Source organism: Electrona antarctica (assembly GCF_951216825.1).
Source record: "Electrona antarctica genome assembly, contig: SUPER_24_unloc_2, whole genome shotgun sequence".
NCBI lineage: Eukaryota > Metazoa > Chordata > Actinopteri > Myctophiformes > Myctophidae > Electrona > Electrona antarctica.
Genome location: NW_027638774.1, coordinates 620259 through 643087, shown reverse-complemented (window position 1 = coordinate 643087; position 22829 = coordinate 620259). Strand labels below are relative to the sequence as shown.

The 22829-nt window shown below is 41.5% G+C and overlaps 1 protein-coding gene across 2 annotated transcripts in view; it reads left to right on the top strand.

Annotated features, from left to right (window-relative positions):
• Positions 1 to 12998, top strand: part of LOC306917712 (dystrophin-like) — a 45081-nt gene extending 32083 nt beyond the window's left edge. The window contains exons 12-17 of one of the 2 annotated variants that reach the window (XM_079530616.1): positions 321 to 479; positions 1723 to 1969; positions 4643 to 4757; positions 6573 to 6662; positions 7545 to 7570; positions 8230 to 8363. In XM_079530616.1, the coding sequence (XP_079386742.1) occupies positions 321 to 479; positions 1723 to 1969; positions 4643 to 4757; positions 6573 to 6662; positions 7545 to 7567 (634 nt within the window). In that variant the 3' untranslated portion in view covers positions 7568 to 7570; positions 8230 to 8363. Of the gene's footprint in view, positions 1 to 320; positions 480 to 1722; positions 1970 to 4642; positions 4758 to 6572; positions 6663 to 7544; positions 7571 to 8229 lie in introns of both variants that reach the window. The other variant, XM_079530615.1, reaches the window with a different exon arrangement.
• The last annotated feature ends 9831 nt before the right edge of the window (positions 12999 to 22829 follow it).

Genomic DNA, 22829 nt, shown 5'->3' with positions numbered 1-22829 from the left:
TATGTCGACCCCGCCTGCTCACCTCCGCCCCACCCCCTCCTGGTGCTGCGGCCATCTTGGAAACTAAACACAGTATAAACAATGGGAGAAGGGTGGGGCCTTATTTAGAGGTGTGTTTAGGGTTGGAGTTGGGTGTGATTTATACTCTGTTGCATACCAGACTGGTGCCATGTCATGCGAAATGTTGCCGTCCTCGCAAATATAGTAACACAAATGTGTGTGTGTGCGCGCGCGTGCGTTTTGCAGTGATGATGTTCTCTCTCACAAGTATAGTAACACAACTGTGTGTGTGTGTGTGTGTGTGCGTGCATGCGTTCCAGTGACGACGAGCACATGTTGATCCAGCACTACTGCCAGTCTCTGAACCAGGGCTCTCCTCTCAGCCAGCCCAGAAGCCCCGCCCAGATCCTAGTCTCCATGGAGACGGAGGAGAAGGGAGAGCTGGAGAGAGTCCTCGGCGACCTGGAGCAGGAGAACAGGTGACGCACAGATACACACACACGCACACACGGATTAAAGTTCTCCGTCGCCACGACTGATTTCGGTCATTTGGATTCCACAGCCGTCTTCAATGGAGTCATGCTGTGCACCGGAAATAGCCAATCTTATGAACTCACGACGCGTCAAAGACGTGGCGTGAGCTTTTTTGGGGGGGTTATTGGTTATATTTAAAGGTGAAAGAGCAATTGGAAGTGTTCAAACTAGCAATAGAATAGATTCAATTTCTCTATTTGAAGTGGTTAACCCATTTTGGGCGGGAACCCCTTTTGGTGTTAGCATTATGTCATGCTTTAGCTATTAGCGGACCTACAAGCAGACCTATAAGCTCATAGCGCGCCACGAGCTTGTAGGTCTGCTATTTTTCAATAGCTAAAGCATAACATAATGCTAACACCAAAAGGGGTTCCCGCCCAAAATGGGTTAAAGTCTAACTCATGTTGATATGGTGATATAATAGAGCTTCGCAGTCCCGCCTCCTACCCTGGACCAGGAAATGAAACCCAATGCATTATTCTCATAGACATTTCTTAAAGTATTTATTTAAAGACGGTTACGCCGCGGACAAAGCCAACTCGAGTCGTGACAACTCATGACAACACAAACAATATTTTGGACCAAACAAATAATTAGAAAGAAGAAAAAAACGGCAGGTTACAACACTTTTTTTGTTGTTTTTCTTCTTTGTAATTATTTGTTTGATCCAAAATATTGTTTGTGTTGTCATGAGTTGTCACGACTCGAGTTGGCTTTGTCCGCGGCGTAACCGTCTTTAAATAAATACTTTAAGAAATGTCTATGAGAATAATGCATTGGGTTTCATTTCCTGGTCCAGGGTAGGAGGCGGGACTGCGACGCTCTATGGTGATGTAAAACAATCGGTGCCAACACAAACATTAAATGCCATTCAAAATAAAGAGACAATATGACGTAATGAGATGACAATGAAGGGACCTAAATATTCCCTTCATTGTCAATGGCGTTTTTAAGACGAACATTGAACTAAAAACAAACATTAAACCTGTATATAGGCCCTCAAAAAAGTAGAAGCTCGTTCCACACACACTCGTAGGACACTCTCTTAGCTAATTTCACAAACGGCACAGCCATAGGCTCTCGCTTATCTTATGTACAACACAAGTGAGGTGTTTTTACAAGCAGATATTTACAAGCTTGTTTCACTAAACAACCTCCTCCGCCCCCTCTCTCTCTCTTCCCCCACAGGAAGCTGCAGTCGGAGTACGACCGGCTGAAGAAGGCCCACGACAGGAAGGGCCTTTCCCCGCTGCCCTCCCCGCCCGAGATGCTGCCCGTGTCGCCGCCGCAGAGCCCGCGCGACGCGGAGCTCATCGCCGAGGCCAAGCTGCTGCGGCAGCACAAGGGCCGGCTGGAGGCGCGCATGCAGATCCTGGAGGACCACAACAAGCAGCTGGAGTCCCAGCTGCACAGGCTCCGACAACTGCTGGAACAGGTGGGTTGCAACGAGGCTCGTTGAGGCTCGTCCTGGCCCCCGAACAATAAGGGCCTTTCTCGGCCCCACCTCTCTCCCTGTGTTTTAGGATCCAAGATGGCCGCAGCACCAGGAGGGGGTGGGGCAGAGGTGAGCGGGCGGGGTCGACATATGACCTTACTGGGCTGCGTTCAAGACACTTGCCTTGTGTCTGACACCTGACTTGTGTCTGAACACAGCTTTGATGGATGTGTTCTGCCCGCCCCCCCCCCCCTCATCAAACAATTGGAAATGCATTGGAGTGGCCATTAAACACAGACACAAAACAAACGCAAGACAGGTGTCTTGAATTTGTGAACGCAGGCCAGTAAGGCCACCCTCTCCTGATGCTGCGGCCATCTTGGATCCTAAAACACAGGGAGAGAGGTGGGGCTGAGAAAGGCCCTTATTTCCGGCCCGAAACGCGGGGAAAAAACGCGAAAAGGTGTCTTGTCACTATGGCATATGCGCTTCACTCATTCACTCAGTCATATTGTCCCTTCCCTGCCGAGGCCCACTGCCGGGAGTTTTGAAAAACCCCGAAAATTCACGCCGGTGAACCGGAAGTAGTTATCGGCCATTATGGATCTGCTGGATGGATTTTTTTGAGTGGTGCAAACCACTCCAATAACCAGCTTTGTCTGTACCCGTGTCTGTACCTGTGTACCAAGTGTGTACCTGTACGTGCGGCCATGTACAGGTGAGCATGGTTGCTATGGTTAGTGTGACGTCACTGCACCACTCAGTTCACATGGGTGTGATTTTTTTGAGTGGTGCAAACCACTCCAACAACCAGCTTTGTCTGTATCCGTGTGTATGTACCCGTGTACCTGTACGTGGCCCCACGCACAGGTGAGCATGGTTGCTATGGTTAGTGTGTGACGTCACTGCACCACTCAGTTCACACGGGTGTGATTTTTTTTATTGAGCGTCGACTCGGAGAAAAACGCTGCATGTATTTTTTCATCGCGCATGTACTTTTTCATCACGCATGTACTTTCATCGCGTATTTTTTCATTGCGTACTTTATTCGTGTACTTTCACCGCGTACTTTCATCCGCATATTATTTTCATCGCGCGCATACTTTCATCTCGTACTTTTTCATTGCGTATTTTTTCATTGCGTATTTTATTCATCGCGTTCTTTCATTGTGTACATTCAACGCATACTTTCATCGCGTACCTTTTCATCGCTAATGTACTTTCATCGCGCATGTACTTTCATCGCGTACTTTTTCTTCGCGTACTTTTTCAACGCGTACTTTCATCCTTTCGTCCATGTATTTTCATCCATGTATTTCTCTCACTCACTCGGTGCCTTGCTCTGTCCCACGATGTTAAAGTTACACCTATTTCCTGTTAATAACCTGGGTAAAATGGGTAGCATTATGAGGTAAATGGGAGACACTTTATTGTGAAGGGATGACCGGATGAGGAGAGGTGTTGTTGGTGTGTAATTGTCGCGAGTAATGGCTGCGAGCGATATTGAAGAGTCAAAACTACGTGTCAATACGCCTCTATCAACAGAATAATTGTCATATGGGGGCCTCATTTGGTCATGAAACGGGCCTCCAGATTCCTAAGGCCGCCCCTGACTCACAGTACACTCACACACTGACGCAGCTCGCAAGCTAAAACTCACATGTTGCACACACAAACGGAAACACTTGAAGCAACGTCATTTGTAAAGCACAGCGGGCAGCGTCAGGCCTCATATGCATGTCAGAAGTGGGATCAAATCCAGAAGCCGTGGGCGCGGGCTTGGAACACGGACCCAGCTGATTCACCAGATGGTTTCTGCAGAGAGTGGGAAGTCGAAAAAACATTCCAAAAAAACCTACGCTATACAGTCAAATACTTGTGTTAACGCATTTAGGCCTGACGTCGAAATTTAAAAAATGTCTTCAAAATCCTGACAGTTTTCTGAAATACCTCATGTTTCTGTATCAGTGGTGCTCAATATTTCATGTCAAGAACACCAAAAATTATATGTAATATCCCCCCCCCCCCCCCATCTGAAAATATGTTGTTCCAGGGACCCCCCAGAAGCAAAGATTTGAGTTAAAATGTTCACTCTGTAATAATATATATTCAAAGATTTGTGGCACATTTTCACACATTTTCAAAAATAGCAGACCTACAAGTTCGAGTGCCACGCTATGAGCTTGTAGATCTGCTATTTTTCAATAGTTAAAACACCAAAAGGGGTTCCCGCCCAAAATGGGTTAATATCCATTTGTCCATCTTGTACGCCTTTTCAGAGTTAAATTAACAAAACGACCTCCGGCTCTTGCCGTTTCCTCAAACAAATTGTGCGGCTCTTCATAATAATAGCCTGTCTGTGTTTTTTGGCAGCCAGCAGGTCCACGCAAAACTTGATTATTATTATTATTTTTTTTACATATCGAATTCTGGGCTCGCTGTTTTGATGTGCTGCGTTGTGTGTGTGTGTGTGTGTGTGTGTGTGTGTGCCTGCAGCTCAACTCTAATTATTCTGTGTTTATGTCTGTGTGTCTGTCTGTGCGTGCGTGTCTGCGTGTGTCCGTCTCTGTGTGTGTGTGCGTGCGTGTGTCCGTCTCTGTGTGTGTTTGTGCGTGTGTGTGTCTGTCTCTGTGTGTGCGCGTGCGTGTGTCCGTCTCTGTGTGTGCATGTCAGACGGACTCCAAGGTGAACGGCACGGCCCTCTCGTCTCCCTCCACCTCCTCCCAGAGGTCTGACACCTCCCTGCCGCTGCTCCGCGTGGCCGCCAGCCAGACCACAGACACAATGGGTGAAGCCACGTGCACGCTCGCACTCAAACACACACACACACACACACACACACACACACACACACACACATCTTCATTACTATGCAAGGGAGCAGTGGTGGTGGAAAAAGTGCTCACATTTCCTTCTTGAGTAAAAGTATTGATACTGATAGAAATACTCTGTTACATGTAAAGGTCCGGAATTCAAAATTGACTTGAGTAAAAGTAGAAAAGTCAGAGAATGTTATTGTTTGATATCAGCGAGCGATACACTACACTAGTCTAGGAGCGCCTGTTGTGCAACTTTCAACGTCATTTTCGGTTGATGCGTCTTCAAAAGTGTTCCCCCTCCATTATTGCAGACGGGAGGAAACACTAACGCTAATATCTCTGAATCTAAATCACTGATCTGCCAAAATCAGTGTTTTGACAGCCCATCGATGTCCTGTCGCTAGTCGCGGTAGAATAAATCATGCCTCGGGTGGTTGGCAAGACTCCTGCGAATGTTTCGGTTAGATGCTATGCTAGTATCTGGCCCGGTGGTGTGGCACCTTGGCCAAAGGCACAAAAAAACGGAGTCCTGTGTCACCAATTTTCTGGTTCCAACTGGAAAAAAAGTTAACTAATAGCTATCACAATGAAACTTCTCCAGTTGATTACTTATATTAAAACTAAGATTAATCTTAATCTTTGCATACATTTCGGGACGATAAATCTGAAGATCGGATAAAGCCAGGTTCAAAATGATTGTTTCATTTTGTTGACATATTAGAGACAAAGAAAATTACAGAAGGGATTTTAGATATCTCCAATTATCACTCCACAAATCAGAAAATAGTGTCAACAGGCATAAAAAACCCAATTTTCGGCATGTTTTTAGGTATAAATGTGATGTAAATCAGGCTGTGAATGATATATCAACAAACCCATCTGTAAATATCTGCAGAATATAGTTATGAATAAGACTGGAAAGTTTGGTATATGTGAGTGCAACTGAAGTGGAGATTCTTTGTCCCAGGTATGAGGAAAACTCATTTTGAGTAAACGGCCTTTAAAGAATTGTATTGTAAAATTCCAAAACGTTTTATTTGAAGCCACTATTTTGAGACAAAATATCTCATCCAAATCTTGACAACAACATATAATGCCATATATCATTGGAAAGGTCTGGACCTCGCTGACTGTGGTTTGATCCAAATATGGTCACTTCCTTTGTACCAACAACCAATCATGAAAATTGAGAGGGTGGATTTTCACCCAGCAAAACGAGCTGTCATTGGCTAAAATAAACTACTAAAATAAACATCTAAATCTGTGTTTTGAATGTTTATTTTGCTTTAGTTTGGAAGAAAACATGTTTAGGAAGCAAAATACAAAAAAAAGGAAAAATCATGATTTCACCTACCATGTCTCGCCTTAAGTGTGTCCGTGGATTTTTAAATATTGAACCAAAGAAAAGTTACTAACAAGAGCTTGTTACTAAATAATAGCTACATTTTGATCCACTGGAACTTTTTCCATTTCCTGAAAAGTAACAGTTTTGGACAGGCAAGCACCTTACAGCAACATTATATTACAACTAAATATAATAGGCATAATACAATGTGTGGTCTTTGCTGCCCTCTACAGTCTGTGTTGCTCACTACAGGTTGAATTGTTAATTTTTCTGCTGCAGTCTGCCTCACAAAACAAATCACAACATTTGACTGGTTTCAGCTGGTTCCAAACAAAAGCACAGAACATAACCCAGATATGGCAAACAGCCTTAAAAACACACACACACACACACACACACACACACACCTCTGACGTGGTTGCTTTGCCTCCCGATTCAGGCGATGATGAGCTATCCAGCCCTTCCCAAGATGCATCTGGACTGGAGGAAGTGATGGAACAGCTCAACAACTCCTTCCCTCACAGCCAGGGTACACACGCGCATACACACACACACACACACACACACACACACACACACACACACACACACACACTAGAAATATGTATTTATGTCCACATAAAGGTGCAATGACACCTTGTGCAATGGGCAGAACATTGTATAATTGACAGAGTATACTTGTCTCGACCCTTACCGGCCCATTTGGTTCCATTAGTACACTCTGAGTTACACACCAGTACCAGGCCATTTGGAACCCCACTCAAGGAACCACAAGGGTCCCTAGACCGCACTTTGAGACCCACTGGTGTAGCAGAGTGTTGCCCGTGAGCCAACATGCACAATATGAGCACCCTTTTTTCTTTTTTTCTTTTTTTTCTTTTTTTTTTTCACCAGAATGGAACACAACCTTAATTAGCAACATTGGAAAAACCTGTGAAGGAATTGAGGAAGTGGCCCAATTTCTTTCCAATTTTGCTGCTCTTGCTGTGCATATAGCCTGTTATTAGACTTCATACAACGGCTCATTTTTAGCCAATTCATTGTACAAAGAGGTGTAACATGAGTCCTGGCTGACGGTACAGCAGCGCTGGAACGTTTTACTATGACACATCACTCCACTAGCTAGCTTGCTTGCTAGCTCTCAGTTGGCCACTGGGAGCTGCCCTGTACGACCACGGCCATTTTATCGTTTTCTTCATTCACACTTGTTTTATTTGATTTGTGTGATTTAGGCCTTCAGCATCCACCCTTAGACTCTCCGGTAGCATAAATGTCTGTCCTCTTACTCTGTTACTTAGCACAGCAGGCTGACTTTTCCCCCCCTCTGTCCATCTCTTTCTTTCTTTCTTTCTTTCTTTCTTTCTTTCTTTCTTTCTTTCTTTCTTTCCTTTATCCCTCCGCTATGGTCCAGGAGGGAGAAGGGGCCACCAATAAGAGGTCAGTATCTTAAGCCTTCTTTCTGTCCGTTTGTCTCTGTCTTTCTTTCTTTATCTTTTTCTTTCCTAACCTTTAAATCACTAGATTTTGTTGTGTTCCACATTCGAGACATACTCTTGTCTGTTAAGTACTTAACATGAGTGCCTCGTCTTAACTAATTAACTGCGAAAGAGTAAATAAATGAATAATTCAGCCCCTGCCAGCTATTTTTGATTTTTTTTTCTCTTGATAAACACGCAGATGTCGCGTTGTAGAAAATACCATGCTGGCCAACATGGACGAGGAACGACACAGAAGCCGAGATAAAGGCATTTCCAAAAGTCCAGTAATACGGCAGTCGATGGCAGCTGTTTTTTTTAATGTGATTTCCTGCTAGACGTAGTTTCACTGAGAGTCAAATGGTGACTCATAGGTTAGGGAAGAGCGGCTATCAATCTATCGTTGAAGCACCTCCACCCACCCCCCCTAACTCTTGAGGACCCCCTGTTTAACCCATTTAGGCCTGACGTCGAAATAAGAAAAGTGTTCGCTCTGAAAGAATATATATTATAGGCATTATAGGCATAAAAAAATAAAAGTAAATGAATTATGAATTATTTTGCATCGCTGCACCCCACTTTGAGAAGCGTGGGTCTGAAGTCTTCTCTCTCTCTCACCAGGTCCCAGCGTGGGCAGTCTGTTCCACATGGCTGACGACTTGGGCCGTGCCATGGAGTCACTGGTCAGCGTGATGACGGACGAGCAGAGCGCCGAATAGCACGAGGCCCCTGCCCTTCTGACTCCGCCCCTGCCCTTCTGACTCCGCCCCTGCCCATCTGACTCCGCCCCTGCCCTTCTGACTCCGCCCCTGCCCTTCTGACTCCCACCCCCCTGTCCCTGCCTTCCCCCTCCCCTCTCTGTACCAACCTACTTGTTGCATGCTTTTTCTAGTCAAAACAACTGGATATCGGACAAAACACCGTTTACAAAGAGAATATATATAATGTCTATTTTTGTGAAGGAGCGCGGTTGCAGCGACGACAGTGAAAACAAAACAAACAAAACAAACTTGTAGATTTCAGTAGTTTCTTAAAAAAGAAAAAAAAACCGAGAGAGAAAAAAAAAGTCCCTGGAGTTGTTTTATTATTAACAGAGCAGATTTTTAAACTTCTATGCAATTGTATAAAAAAAAGAGAGAGACTGAGAGAGGTTGAAAAATTAAAAAAAAAAATATATATACGACATGTCGTCGATGGTGAGACAAGTCAGCGTTTTGGACGTGGTCATGTGTTTGTAACGGATGGGGGAAAAAAACCCAACAAACTAAAAACAAAAAATAAAAAATGCATTTGTATGGAAAAAGAATGATTGTAAACCATAATGGGTGCTTTTTAAAGAGGAAAAAAATATGTCTTTCTATTCACAGAGTATATACTACTGTCAAAGGCAATGCAGGCATCCTGAATATTTTCTGTGTGTGTGTGTGGGGGAGGGGGGGGGGGTGTGTGTATGTGTACTGTATGTGTGTGTGTGTGTGTAGGTGCCTAATTTTCACATAACATTACAGCTTTTTTTTTCATTTTTTGTCGCTTTGGCTGACAAACCTCAGTTAAAATTGAGTTGTCCTCAATCTATTCATCCCTTTTTATCCTGACGTCCGTCCGTCCGTCCATCCATCCAGTATACGTGTCACATCCCTCCTCAAATGGTCAAATCCTCTGCGGTTGTTTAACTCTTTGTGGCTCTGTGCAAATGGAACCCATCGGCACTGCAAGTCCTGAGAGCTTTTCCAATGGACCCGTAACGGGCTCTACTATGCAGAGCAGCCATATAGGCCTATCTCACAGCCCCCTTTTCACGCCCCCTTCCGGTAGCTAGTGGTGTCATTTAACATTAGCATGTACACGTTTTTTTTCTCTGGAGAATCTAAGTACATTTCCTAATGTAAAAATGTGACAGACCAATATTATTATGAAGCAAACAAGATGGTAACTCAGCTCGAACAGATAGAACAAACCTTACCTTGAGAAAACAAAAGTTGTAGACTTCTTAAATAACCTCTGTTAACATGTAGTGTCTATGGAGTGACGTCACGCTATCACCACTAGCCCCGAAAGGGGGCGTGGAAATTCTGTGAGATAGGCCTATTGGAAAGACATTGGGGCCCCTTCCTCATTTCCTCCACAGGTGTTGCCTCTGTGCCATTTAGTGTAGCACAGTGGTTGTCACGTTTCCAAATTTAAAGGACCCCCCATTACTCTGTGTACAAATCAAACCAAATGGACACTTACAGGTCCATTTGGTTCCATTTGTACACTCAGAGTTACACACCTATAAGGCCGTTTTGGGCCCATGAGGGCACCTGGACTTTGAGACCCACTGATGTAGCGGCATTTTCCCAGTGAGCCAGCATGACATATCAATATCAACATCCTGGCCCCCCGGTTGGACCAGAAAGGAACAGAGCCTTCGTTAGCATCATTGGGTAAAGCATGTGACGGAAGTAAGAAAGAGGCCCAATTTATTTTCAATATGGCTGCTGTCCGCAGAGCTGATTACGGGTTCATCCGGGTTCCATTTAGTAAACTGTCAGAGTTAAATTGGCACTCAGGATCTTTACCGTATACTATTGATATCATGTCAGGACGGATATCTTATCAGATTACGTTTTCTGAAGCCTGTAGGTGTGTTCAACACCAGGTGCTGTTTGTGAGCTGATGATGTTTAATATAAGACCCACTTCAGAACTGTCACAATTAAAGGCCAGTGGTTCCCAATCTTTTCAGGCCGCGACTCCCAAACTCCCCCCAAGCTCCCCCCTCCCACTGGTTGAGAACCACTGACCTAAGTTGTCAAGTTTAAATAGCATATCCTAAAGAATGAACGCCGGGTCAGCAATTCTGCATTGGGCTTCGTGACCGTTCACCTCACTAAATCGGTTCGCAAAACTCAAACAAAAGAGCTTAAAACATGAATGGGAATGTCGGCTCCTGCTTTTAGCCTCTTCAAGTCTAAAAACTGTTTTGTCTCTCACCCAGGGAACGCATAATAATGATGATAATATACAGTAGAGTACAAGTTATTATATCAAGAGTACTGGAAAGGACTAAGGAGAAATTAATCGCGCAAGTTTATCTTCTATTTATTTAAAAACAGCACTGCAGTGTTGGCTAGCTTGATTTATTTTTATTTTTTTTCATTTGTATTTAATTTGAATTGAAATCACCCCGATTTTGAAGAATTTTAAGTTCTGACAAAAAAAATCCAGTAAATGCAAAGCTCTACCTCATTTGAAATTCTGGAGTTCCCACCATTTATGAGGCGACTGAGGCTACTCTACTGTACTTTATATCCCTTAGTTACTGTAGTACTGGGAAAGGTGTTGAATGCCCTTGTTCGATCCCTCCATGTTCCAATGTGTCGAAGCCTTCATGCATGCTCCGTCGCCGAGAATAAGAGTACCGAAGTCCTGGCGTCACTCGTTCGTCCACCTGGGCCAACGGAAGTCATTTCTCTATGTAGAATATCGTTGGGTCATATGAGAATTGTGGTCCAAAAAATATAAGAACACTGTTCTTATGTCTATGGTAATTCAGTATGGGTGGGGGGGGGGGTGAAATGCATGACCCAGCCAGGTTAGGATTTGTAGATTACGTCAGACGGGTGCTCTGTGCTCTATAGTAGACCTACGAGAGCGCAACGTGGTCACACCCGTACGCGGCGCGTTGAGTAGGTCTGCCATTCTCGGCAGATCGGTCGGCGGAGCCGCCCGATCTGAATGTCTACTCATTGATGCACACACACTGAATTTCTTATTGCTCTGTACGGCGTTTTTTTTTTTTATATGAATGATTCGATGTATGTTTATAGATCCATCGCTGTCGGGTGGAAACCGTGGAAACGGGGAGTGAACCCGTGTTCCGCTGCATCCGATTCATTTTTTTTTAATGGATTTTATTTGTTGCATCGTCGAGTCACAAGCCCAACCTAAACAATTTTCAAACCGTTTTTCAAAACATTTCAAAAAAGATAATGAAAATAGCAGCTCTAGCTATCAATTTGAACTGCTTATGCGTGACGCTGTCGTACGACAAAGGTATACAATGGGGCATTGATTTAGGAATAAGATGGAATATGGAGAAAGGTTTCTGCCCGATTGACTGTACATCAAGAAACCTTTTTTCCACATAGGCTACATTGACGACCCTACTTGATCACACCACAGCAGTGGTTTTCAACCCTTTTCATATCAAGGCCCATTATTGATTCTGCAGCCAATCAGCGGCAGCTAGAGGCGGGATCAAGGCATACACAGTGCTGCCTTGATCCCACCTTTAGCTGCTGCTGATTGGCCAGGCCGTTTTGTTGCCGGAGCATCAAGTCTGCCTGAGAGTTCCCAGATGGGAGCAGGAGGGGGGAACCCAGTGTACTCTCTGCTGCCCCATCTGGCGGAGTCAGGTTACCACGGACCACCATTTGATGATATTTAGCGCCTCGGAACCAAACTAAAGAATACTTTGATTATCGTAGGATACGATTTTGGTTTATTTGATGTGGCACAGCACTGGTACCATAGGAAAGATAACGGGAAAACATTGATGAAAATAACAATTCCTGTACATTCTCTAATTGTGTAGACTTCTTGTAAATCAAGTAATGCAGTGTTTGAAAATAATTTAACTCTTAAGAGTGTAAACTGGTATTTTACACTCAAGAGTTTGAGATCTATAAGGGTCCATTTGGTTACCAACTCCATCATTTAGCTGGGGACCACCTGGAACCCCCTCAAGGACCACTGGTTGAAAACCACTGCACGTGCGAAGCGTCACACAAGCAGTAGAGCTTGTTGGATCTGCTACTTTTGAATTTGAATCCTGAAGAATGACAGTCTTGGACGTAATTAGGTTTCCACCCGACAGACGATAACACTATATGAATCCGTGTGCACTACTGTCATACCTGGGACATACTGTAACTATTCTTTTTGTTTTCTCTAAGAGAGGGATTGTCATAGACGTGTGTGTGTGTTTTGTTGACTTTATCGTCTTCCATTCGGTTAAAGGTATTCCTTTGTTGTTTTTTTGTGCAGTGTGAGCCGTTGGTAGCGTGTGACTAAATGGGAGAGACATTATTTTAACGTGTAACCACGTTGACGAGGTGGAGAGACGTTCTTATAATTGGTGTGTTCCCGCAGTTTGAACAGAGAGGTTTTTTTTTCTTTCTTTTTTCGTGTGTCGATACCATACACTGAAGTTTTTGATTGAAACTTTGATTGATTTACTTTCTAACCTTTTATTGTTTTGTTTCATCCTCCCATCATTGTTGTTTTGTTTGTTTTTCAATAACGCGTCGAACTTTCACAACATATCAGATTCCACCAAATATATGCCTTACTACTGTATTATAAAATGCTTTACTGTGTATCAATAAAGCACGCAGTTATGTTGAACCCAGCTGGTTCTGTGATTCCTTTGTTGTTCCAGCTGCTGGGATGATTTTTGTTTAGTTACATGCTAAAACGATCAGTTTTGTATATGTGAATGTTGGTATGTATTTTGCGCGTATAGTTGTTAGTTCAAGAAAGAGAACTACAACACAGCAGCCAGCATGGTCGCTCAGTGTGATAGGACACTGTCTACATGATCATAAGGTTGTGATCATGTTCCTTCCTTGGTCTTTACTCTGGTGAATGTGTGGAGGTGCCGTAGGCTAGCGAGTTCTGGCGTAGCTACCTAAGCGACCAAGTACCGAGGTACATGGCTAAAGCAGGTTCAAGGCCAGCCGGGTACCAAAGCGTAACCAAGCACCGAAGCCAATACTCAACGATGTACTCAGAGTACATCGATGAGTCCCCACTGTACTGCATCCCAGTAAACCCAGGGTAACAGCTGTTAAAGCAAAGCAAAGTTACTATATTTACCCAGGGTATCTGGGCTAAGCTCAAGAACTTGTTTCCAGCCAGGCCCTGCTCATAGAACATTTCATGGTAGTGGTTCAATGCCTTGCTCAAGGGCACTTCAGCGGTGGTAATTTTGACGTGTCGGACCGCTGATTCGAACTGGCGACCTTCCGGTATCAAGACCGCTCCGCAATCCGTTCGGCCACCGCTGCCACCCTGGTCTTGTGTATGATGTTACATACAGCTCGATGCTGTGTTTGCTTTTGCAAAGACAGTCAAGTCTGTTCAAACTAAACAGGATTGTGTGAATAGTGGAGTAGAAGTAAAAGTATTGCAAATGGAAATACTCCAGTAATAGTCTAGTAGCCAGCCCATAGAGCCCCATTGTGAACCCGGACATGTTGATTACACAAGTTTTATGTTAGAAATGTTGAGTATGGGTCCCCAGCATGTAGAAACTGCCGGATGCTAACTTGCATATGTTGAGCAATTTTCATAATTTGCATAATATGTGACCATACCATTAACAACCTATAGAAGGAAAAAAAATATCCAAATTTCATCATGCTTTATGTAGCATGTGACATGTCAAACTAGGGGGGTTTCATGATGCTGAATCCATTCTAAGCATTAGTTTTGCAAAAAAAAAAAACACTCCTTGGGCTAAACGGCCCAAATGTGCTGACATCACATTTGTGACTATTTGTGATACACTGTATCCATCACACCTATTACATCTACTGTATTATGCAGGCATATGAAGACACTATTCAGCTCTAGAAGCTTTCCCAGATTGAAAGGTATAACAACGTATAGACTTTCCAGGTCTATGTTAATGTGGTATGGAGCTCAGATTGGTATGTAGATAGAGCATGTTCACATGGTATGTACAGATTTGTATATTGACATTGTTGTGCTGTGCAGGCTAGTTAGGGTGAATACAAATCACCATTACAATGCCTTTCTAATAAGAATTAGATCTACTAGCCCTTACCCGTTGTGAGATATTGCCCCCCTTGTGGCTGTGGGGGGTACTGTGCCCTGGGCGCATTTTTAATTCACTAATAAATTCATTATTAATCTATAATTTGTTAAATTGAAAAAAGGGCTTCGTTAAGACCTCCATATTATTATGGTCAATGCCTGTGTGAAAAGTGGGAGTGATTGGTGCAGGCAGTGTTTCTGACACACATTTGGTTAATTATAGTATGATGATGATTTATAGCAGCACTGTTTGCTTACATGTTTAAGCAAACAAGCATCCTTCCATTAATCTATTTGATTCCCACAGAAGAGTTATGGGCTTGACACATTGTCGTGACCGAGATTCGAACCCAGGACCTTCTGCTTGCCAGGCAGCCTCTCTACCCATTCAGCTGCCTCTTCTCATCAACACAATGATTCTCAAATATTGATGTCAAGGACACCCAAATGAATAATAGGTATTTGGCCACAGACCCCCATCTATGATTCAGATAGAATAGCCTTGTCTGGGTTTGAACCCACAACCTGAGGACAGTGTCTTAACAGAGGGAGCCACCATTTTCTCTGTAAAAGTGTGTTCTTCTGGGTGTCACGCTTTAAGTTAATAGCCCAATGCATTCCCAATGGCAATAGCACAAACTTTGGCATGCTACTAGTCCTACATACTTACACCTAGAATCCCCATTCAAACCTATTTAGGTTCATCTTACGGTGGACATGTTTGCCTGAAAAGGAATCTTTGAAATGTTTCATTGTTTTAGAAATATAGTGCTTTCAAATTTGAGACATTTACAATGGGGCTCAATGGCAGATATTGGCACGTCAAAAAAGCACTTTCACCTAGAAACTCCATTCACACTTTTTATAATTCAGCTTTCTGTGGAGACATTGATTGATTGATTGATTGAAGAATGTATTAACAGTTTGCAGAATTACAGTACATTTCAAGCACAAACTCAATACAAAGGCTGTTAACTGTGAGTGGACGACCCAATTAAGCATTACACTTGTTTCCAATAGGGTCCACCATGTTCAAATCATCAAAACATTTAGAGATGTACAAATAGACACTTCTATAGACAGAACAGGAATTCATCATAAAGGAGGTAAAAAGGGAAAAGAAACATATACAGTGAGGGGGAAAAAAAGGGGTGGGCGGTGGGGGGGATTCACGTTCAGCTCCGTAAATTTTTTGTTTTCCTTGGAGGAGCTGCGTTGGGTCCCCAAGTCGGCTCCGTGGCCGTACCTTGAGTTGGCTGTGTGGCCGTGACCGTCTCTTGTGTTGTCCTTGCGTTGGGTCCCCAAGTTGGCTCAGTGGCCACACATGCTGGAACTTTTTACTTTGAAATGTTTTGCCTGAAAAATGTTTTGCCTGAAAAGGAATCTTTGAAATGTTTCATAGTTTTAGAAATATAGTGCTTTTAAATTTGAGAAATTCAGAATGGGGGTCAATGGCAGATTTTGGCAAGTAAAGATTTGAGTGGGGTTTGAACCCACAATCTCCAGATCATGCAGCCAGTGTGCTAAGTCACTGATCTACTTGCTACCTGCGACAACACAGTCTGCTGTTCCCTTTGAGTACAACATTGATACAAAAATAAAATACAAAAAATAAAATAACAGGAGATTTGTCTATTGTTTCTTTTGCTGTTGTTTATCTCTAGACGTTCGAATGTTTATGAACCACAATGGAAACAAGTCTCTGGCTCTTCTGTCATTATCTATTCAGCCTTTTAAGTTTAGCATGCACAGTGGCTCACTGGGTACAGAGCCTGCCTGGGAATCAGGAGGCTGCAGGTTCAAGTCCTGGCTCTGACATAGTGTCCCAAAATCATGAAAATATGACAAGATATATTATGCCGGCCCAAACCATGGACTATAGTATGTCGTTTTTTCATGATTTTCATCTTTTTTTCAAAATAAATTATAACTTTGGCATGCTACTAGTCCTACATACTTACACCTAGAATCCCCATTCAAACCTATTTAGGTTCATCTTACGGTGGACATGTTTGCCTGAAAAGGAATCTTTGAAATGTTTCATAGTTTTAGAAATATAGTGCTTTTAAATTTGAGAAATTTATAATGGCAGATAGTTTCTAGGTGAAATCACTTTCACCTAGAAACTCCATTCACACGTTTTATAATTCAGCTTTCTGTGGAGACACATGCTGGAACTTTTTACTTTGATATGTTTTGTAGTTTCTGAGTTATTTAAGTTAAACGCCCAATGCATTCCCAATGGCAATAGCACAAACTTTGGCATGCTACTAGTCCTACATACTTACACCTAGAAACCCAATTCAAACCTATTTAGGTTCATCTTACGGTGGACATGTTTGCCTGAAAAGGAATCTTTGAAATGTTTCATCGTTTTAGAAATATAGTGCTTTCAAATTTGAGACATTTACAATGGGGCTCAATGGCCGATATTGGCACGTCAAAAAAGCACTTTCACCTAGAAACTCCATTCACACTTTTTATAATTCAGCTTTCTGTGGAGACACATGCTGGAACTTTTTACTTTGAAATGTTTTGTAGTTTCTGAGTTATTTAAGTTAAACGCCCAATGCATTCCCAATGGCAATAGCACAAACTTTGGCATGCTTCTAGTCCTACATACTTACACCTAGAAACCCCATTCAAACCTATTTAGGTTCATCTTACGGTGGACATGTTTGCCTGAAAAGGAATCTTTGAAATGTTTCATAGTTTTAGAAATATAGTGCTTTTAAATTTGAGAAATTCAGAATGGGGGTCAACGGCAGATTTTGGCAAGTATAGATTTGAGTGGGGTTTGAACCCACAATCTCCAGATCATGCAGCCAGTGTGCTAAGTCACTGATCTACTTGCTACCTGCCACAACACAGTCTGCTGTTCCCTTTGACTACAACATTGATACAAAAATAAAATACAAAAAATAAAATAACAGGAGATTTGTCTATTGTTTCTTTTGCTGTTGTTTATCTCTAGACGTTCGAATGTTTATGAACCACAATGGAAACAAGTCTCTGGCTCTTCTGTCATTATCTATTCAGCCTTTTAAGTTCAGCATGCACAGTGGCTCACTGGGTACAGAGCCTGTCTGGGAATCAGGAGGCTGCAGGTTCAAGTCCTGGCTCTGACATAGTGTCCCAAAATCATGAAAATATGACAAAATATATTATGCCGTCCCAAACCATGGACTATAGTATGTCGTTTTTTCATGATTTTCATCTTTTTTTCAAATCCTCCAAAATCATGAAAAACGACATGCTATAGTATGCCGTCCGAAACCATGAACTATAGTATGTCGTTTTTTCATGATTTTCATCTTTTTTTCAAACAGTCCAAAATCTGAAAAACGACATGCTATAGTATGCCGTCCGAAAAAAAATATAACTTTGGCATGCTACTAGTCCTACATACTTACACCTAGAATCCCCATTCAAACCTATTTAGGTTCATCTTACGGTGGACATGTTTGCCTGAAAAGGAATCTTTGAAATGTTTCATAGTTTTAGAAATATAGTGCTTTTAAATTTGAGAAATGTATAATGGCAGATAGTTTCTAGGTGAAATCACTTTCACCTAGAAACTCCATTCACACTTTTTATAATTCAGCTTTCTGTGGAGACACATGCTGGAACTTTTTACTTTGAAATGTTTTGTAGTTTCTGAGTTATTTAAGTTAAACGCCCAATGCATTCCCAATGGCAATAGCACAAACTTTGGCATGCTACTAGTCCTACATACTTTCACCTAGAAACCCCATTCAAACCTATTTAGGTTCATCTTACGGTGGACATGTTTGCCTGAAAAGGAATCTTTGAAATGTTTCATAGTTTTAGAAATATAGTGGTTTTATATTTGAGAAATTCAGAATGGGGGTCAACGGCAGATTTTGGCAAGTAAAGATTTGAGTGGGGTTTGAACCCACAATCTCCAGATCATGCAGCCAGTGTGCTAAGTCACTGATCTACTTGCTACCTGCCACAACACTGTCTGCTGTTCCCTTTGAGTACAACATTGATACAAAAATAAAATACAAAAAATAAAATAACAGGAGATTTGTCTATTGTTTCTTTTGCTGTTGTTTATCTCTAGACGTTCGAATGTTTATGAACCACAATGGAAACAAGTCTCTGGCTCTTCTGTCATTATCTATTCAGCCTTTTAAGTTCAGCATGCACAGTGGCTCACTGGGTACAGAGCCTGCCTGGGAATCAGGAGGCTGCAGGTTCAAGTCCTGGCTCTGACATAATGTCCCAAAATCATGAAAATATGACAAAATATATTATGCCGTCCCAAACCATGGACTATAGTAGGCCTATGTCGTTTTTTCATGATTTTCATCTTTTTTTCAAATCCTCCAAAATCATGAAAAACGACATGCTATAGTATGCCGTCCGAAACCATGAACTATAGTATGTCGTTTTTTCATGATTTTCATCTTTTTTTCAAACAGTCCAAAATCTGAAAAACGACATGCTATAGTATGCCGACCGAAAAAAATTATAACTTTGGCATGCTACTAGTCCTACATACTTACACCTAGAATCCCCATTCAAACCTATTTTGGTTCATCTTACGGTGGACATGTTTGCCTGAAAAGGAATCTTTGAAATGTTTCATAGTTTTAGAAATATAGTGCTTTAAATTTGAGAAATTTATAATGGCAGATAGTTTCTAGGTGAAATCACTTTCACCTAGAAACCCCATTCACACGTTTTATAATTCAGCTTACTGTGGAGACACATGCTGGAACTTTTTACTTTGAAATGTTTTGTAGTTTCTGAGTTATTTAAGTTAAACGCCCAATGCATTCCCAATGGCAATAGCACAAACTTTGGCATGCTACTAGTCCTACATACTTACACCTAGAAACCCCATTCAAACCTATTTAGGTTCATCTTACGGTGGACATGTTTGCCTGAAAAGGAATCTTTGAAATGTTTCATCGTTTTAGAAATATAGTGCTTTCAAATTTGAGACATTTACAATGGGGCTCAATGGCAGATATTGGCACGTCAAAAAAGCACTTTCACCTAGAAACTCCATTCACACTTTTTATAATTCAGCTTTCTGTGGAGACACATGCTGGAACTTTTTACTTTGATATGTTTTGTAGTTTCTGAGTTATTTAAGTTAAACGCCCAATGCATTCCCAATGGCAATAGCACAAACTTTGGCATGCTACTAGTCCTACATACTTACACCTAGAAACCCCATTCAAACCTATTTAGGTTCATCTTACGGTGGACATGTTTGCCTGAAAAGGAATCTTTGAAATGTTTCATCGTTTTAGAAATATAGTGCTTTCAAATTTGAGACATTTACAATGGGGCTCAATGGCAGATATTGGCACGTCAAAAAAGCACTTTCACCTAGAAACTCCATTCACACTTTTTATAATTCAGCTTTCTGTGGAGACACATGCTGGAACTTTTTACTTTGAAATGTTTTGTAGTTTCTGAGTTATTTAAGTTAAACGCCCAATGCATTCCCAATGGCAATAGCACAAACTTTGGCATGCTTCTAGTCCTACATACTTACACCTAGAAACCCCATTCAAACCTATTTAGGTTCATCTTACGGTGGACATGTTTGCCTGAAAAGGAATCTTTGAAATGTTTCATCGTTTTAGAAATATAGTGCTTTCAAATTTGAGACATTTACAATGGGGCTCAATGGCAGATATTGGCACGTCAAAAAAGCACTTTCACCTAGAAACTCCATTCACACTTTTTATAATTCAGCTTTCTGTGGAGACACATGCTGGAACTTTTTACTTTGAAATGTTTTGTAGTTTCTGAGTTATTTAAGTTAAACGCCCAATGCATTCCCAATGGCAATAGCACAAACTTTGGCATGCTACTAGTCCTACATACTTACACCTAGAAACCCCATTCAAACCTATTTAGGTTCATCTTACGGTGGACATGTTTGCCTGAAAAGGAATCTTTGAAATGTTTCATAGTTTTAGAAATATAGTGCTTTTAAATTTGAGAAATTCAGAATGGGGGTCAATGGCAGATTTTGGCAAGTAAAGATTTGAGTGGGGTTTGAACCCACAATCTCCAGATCATGCAGCCAGTGTGCTAAGTCACTGATCTACTTGCTACCTGCCACAACACAGTCTGCTGTTCCCTTTGACTACAACATTGATACAAAAATAAAATACAAAAAATAAAATAACAGGAGATTTGTCTATTGTTTATTTTGCTGTTGTTTATCTCTAGACGTTCGAATGTTTATGAACCACAATGGAAACAAGTCTCTGGCTCTTCTGTCATTATCTATTCAGCCTTTTAAGTTCAGCATGCACAGTGGCTCACTGGGTACAGAGCCTGCCTGGGAATCAGGAGGCTGCAGGTTCAAGTCCTGGCTCTGACATAGTGTCCCAAAATCATGAAAATATGACAAAATATATTATGCCGGCCCAAACCATGGACTATAGTATGTAGTTTTTTCATGATTTTCATCTTTTTTTCAAATCCTCCAAAATCATGAAAAACGACATGCTATAGTATGCCGTCCGAAACCATGAACTATAGTATGTCGTTTTTTCATGATTTTCATCTTTTTATCAAACAGTCCAAAATCTGAAAAACGACATGCTATAGTATGCCGTCCGAAAAAAATTATAACTTTGGCATGCTACTAGTCCTACATACTTACACCTAGAATCCCCATTCAAACCTATTTAGGTTCATCTTACGGTGGACATGTTTGCCTGAAAAGGAAACTTTGAAATGTTTCATAGTTTTAGAAATATAGTGCTTTAAATTTGAGAAATTTATAATGGCAGATAGTTTCTAGGTGAAATCACTTTCACCTAGAAACTCCATTCACACGTTTTATAATTCCGCTTACTGTGGAGACACATGCTGGAACTTTTTACTTTGAAATGTTTTGTAGTTTCTGAGTTATTTAAGTTAAACGCCCAATGCATTCCCAATGGCAATAGCACAAACTTTGGCATGCTACTAGTCCTACATACTTACACCTAGAAACCCCATTCAAACCTATTTAGGTTCAACTTACGGTGGACACGTTTGCCTGAAAAGGAATCTTTGAAATGTTTCATCGTTTTAGAAATATAGTGCTTTCAAATTTAAGACATTTACAATGGAGCTCAATGGCAGATATTGGCACGTCAAAAAAGCACTTTCACCTAGAAACTCCATTCACACTTTTTATAATTCAGCTTTCTGTGGAGACACATGCTGGAACTTTTTACTTTGAAATGTTTTGTAGTTTCTGAGTTATTTAAGTTAAACGCCCAATGCATTCCCAATGGCAATAGCACAAACTTTGGCATGCTACTAGTCCTACATACTTACACCTAGAAACCCCATTCAAACCTATTTAGGTTCATCTTACGGTGGACATGTTTGCCTGAAAACGAATCTTTGAAATGTTTCATCGTTTTAGACATATAGTGCTTTCAAATTTGAGACATTTACAATGGGGCTCAATGGCAGATATTGGCACGTCAAAAAAGCACTTTCACCTAGAAACTCCATTCACACTTTTTATAATTCAGCTTTCTGTGGAGACACATGCTGGAACTTTTTACTTTGAAATGTTTTGTAGTTTCTGAGTTATTTAAGTTAAACGCCCAATGCATTCCCAATGGCAATAGCACAAACTTTGGCATGCTACTAGTCCTACATACTTACACCTAGAAACCCCATTCAAACCTATTTAGGTTCATCTTGGTGGACATGTTTGCCTGAAAAGGAATCTTTGAAATGTTTCATAGTTTTAGAAATATAGTGCTTTAAATTTGAGAAATTTATAATGGCAGATAGTTTCTAGGTGAAATCACTTTCACCTAGAAACTCCATTCACACGTTTTATAATTCCGCTTACTGTGGAGACACATGCTGGAACTTTTTACTTTGAAATGTTTTGTAGTTTCTGAGTTATTTAAGTTAAACGCCCAATGCATTCCCAATGGCAATAGCACAAACTTTGGCATGCTACTAGTCCTACATACTTACACCTAGAAACCCCATTCAAACCTATTTAGGTTCATCTTACGGTGGACATGTTTGTCTGAAAATGAATCTTTGAAATGTTTCATCGTTTTAGAAATATAGTGCTTTCAAATTTGAGACATTTACAATGGGGCTCAATGGCAGATATTGGCACGTCAAAAAAGCACTTTCACCTAGAAACTCCATTCACACTTTTTATAATTCAGCTTTCTGTGGAGACACATGCTGGAACTTTTTACTTTGAAATGTTTTGTAGTTTCTGAGTTATTTAAGTTAAACACCCAATGCATTCCCAATGGCAATAGCACAAACTTTGGCATGCTACTAGTCCTACATACTTACACCTAGAAACCCCATTCAAACCTATTTAGGTTCATCTTACGGTGGACATGTTTGCCTGAAAAGGAATCT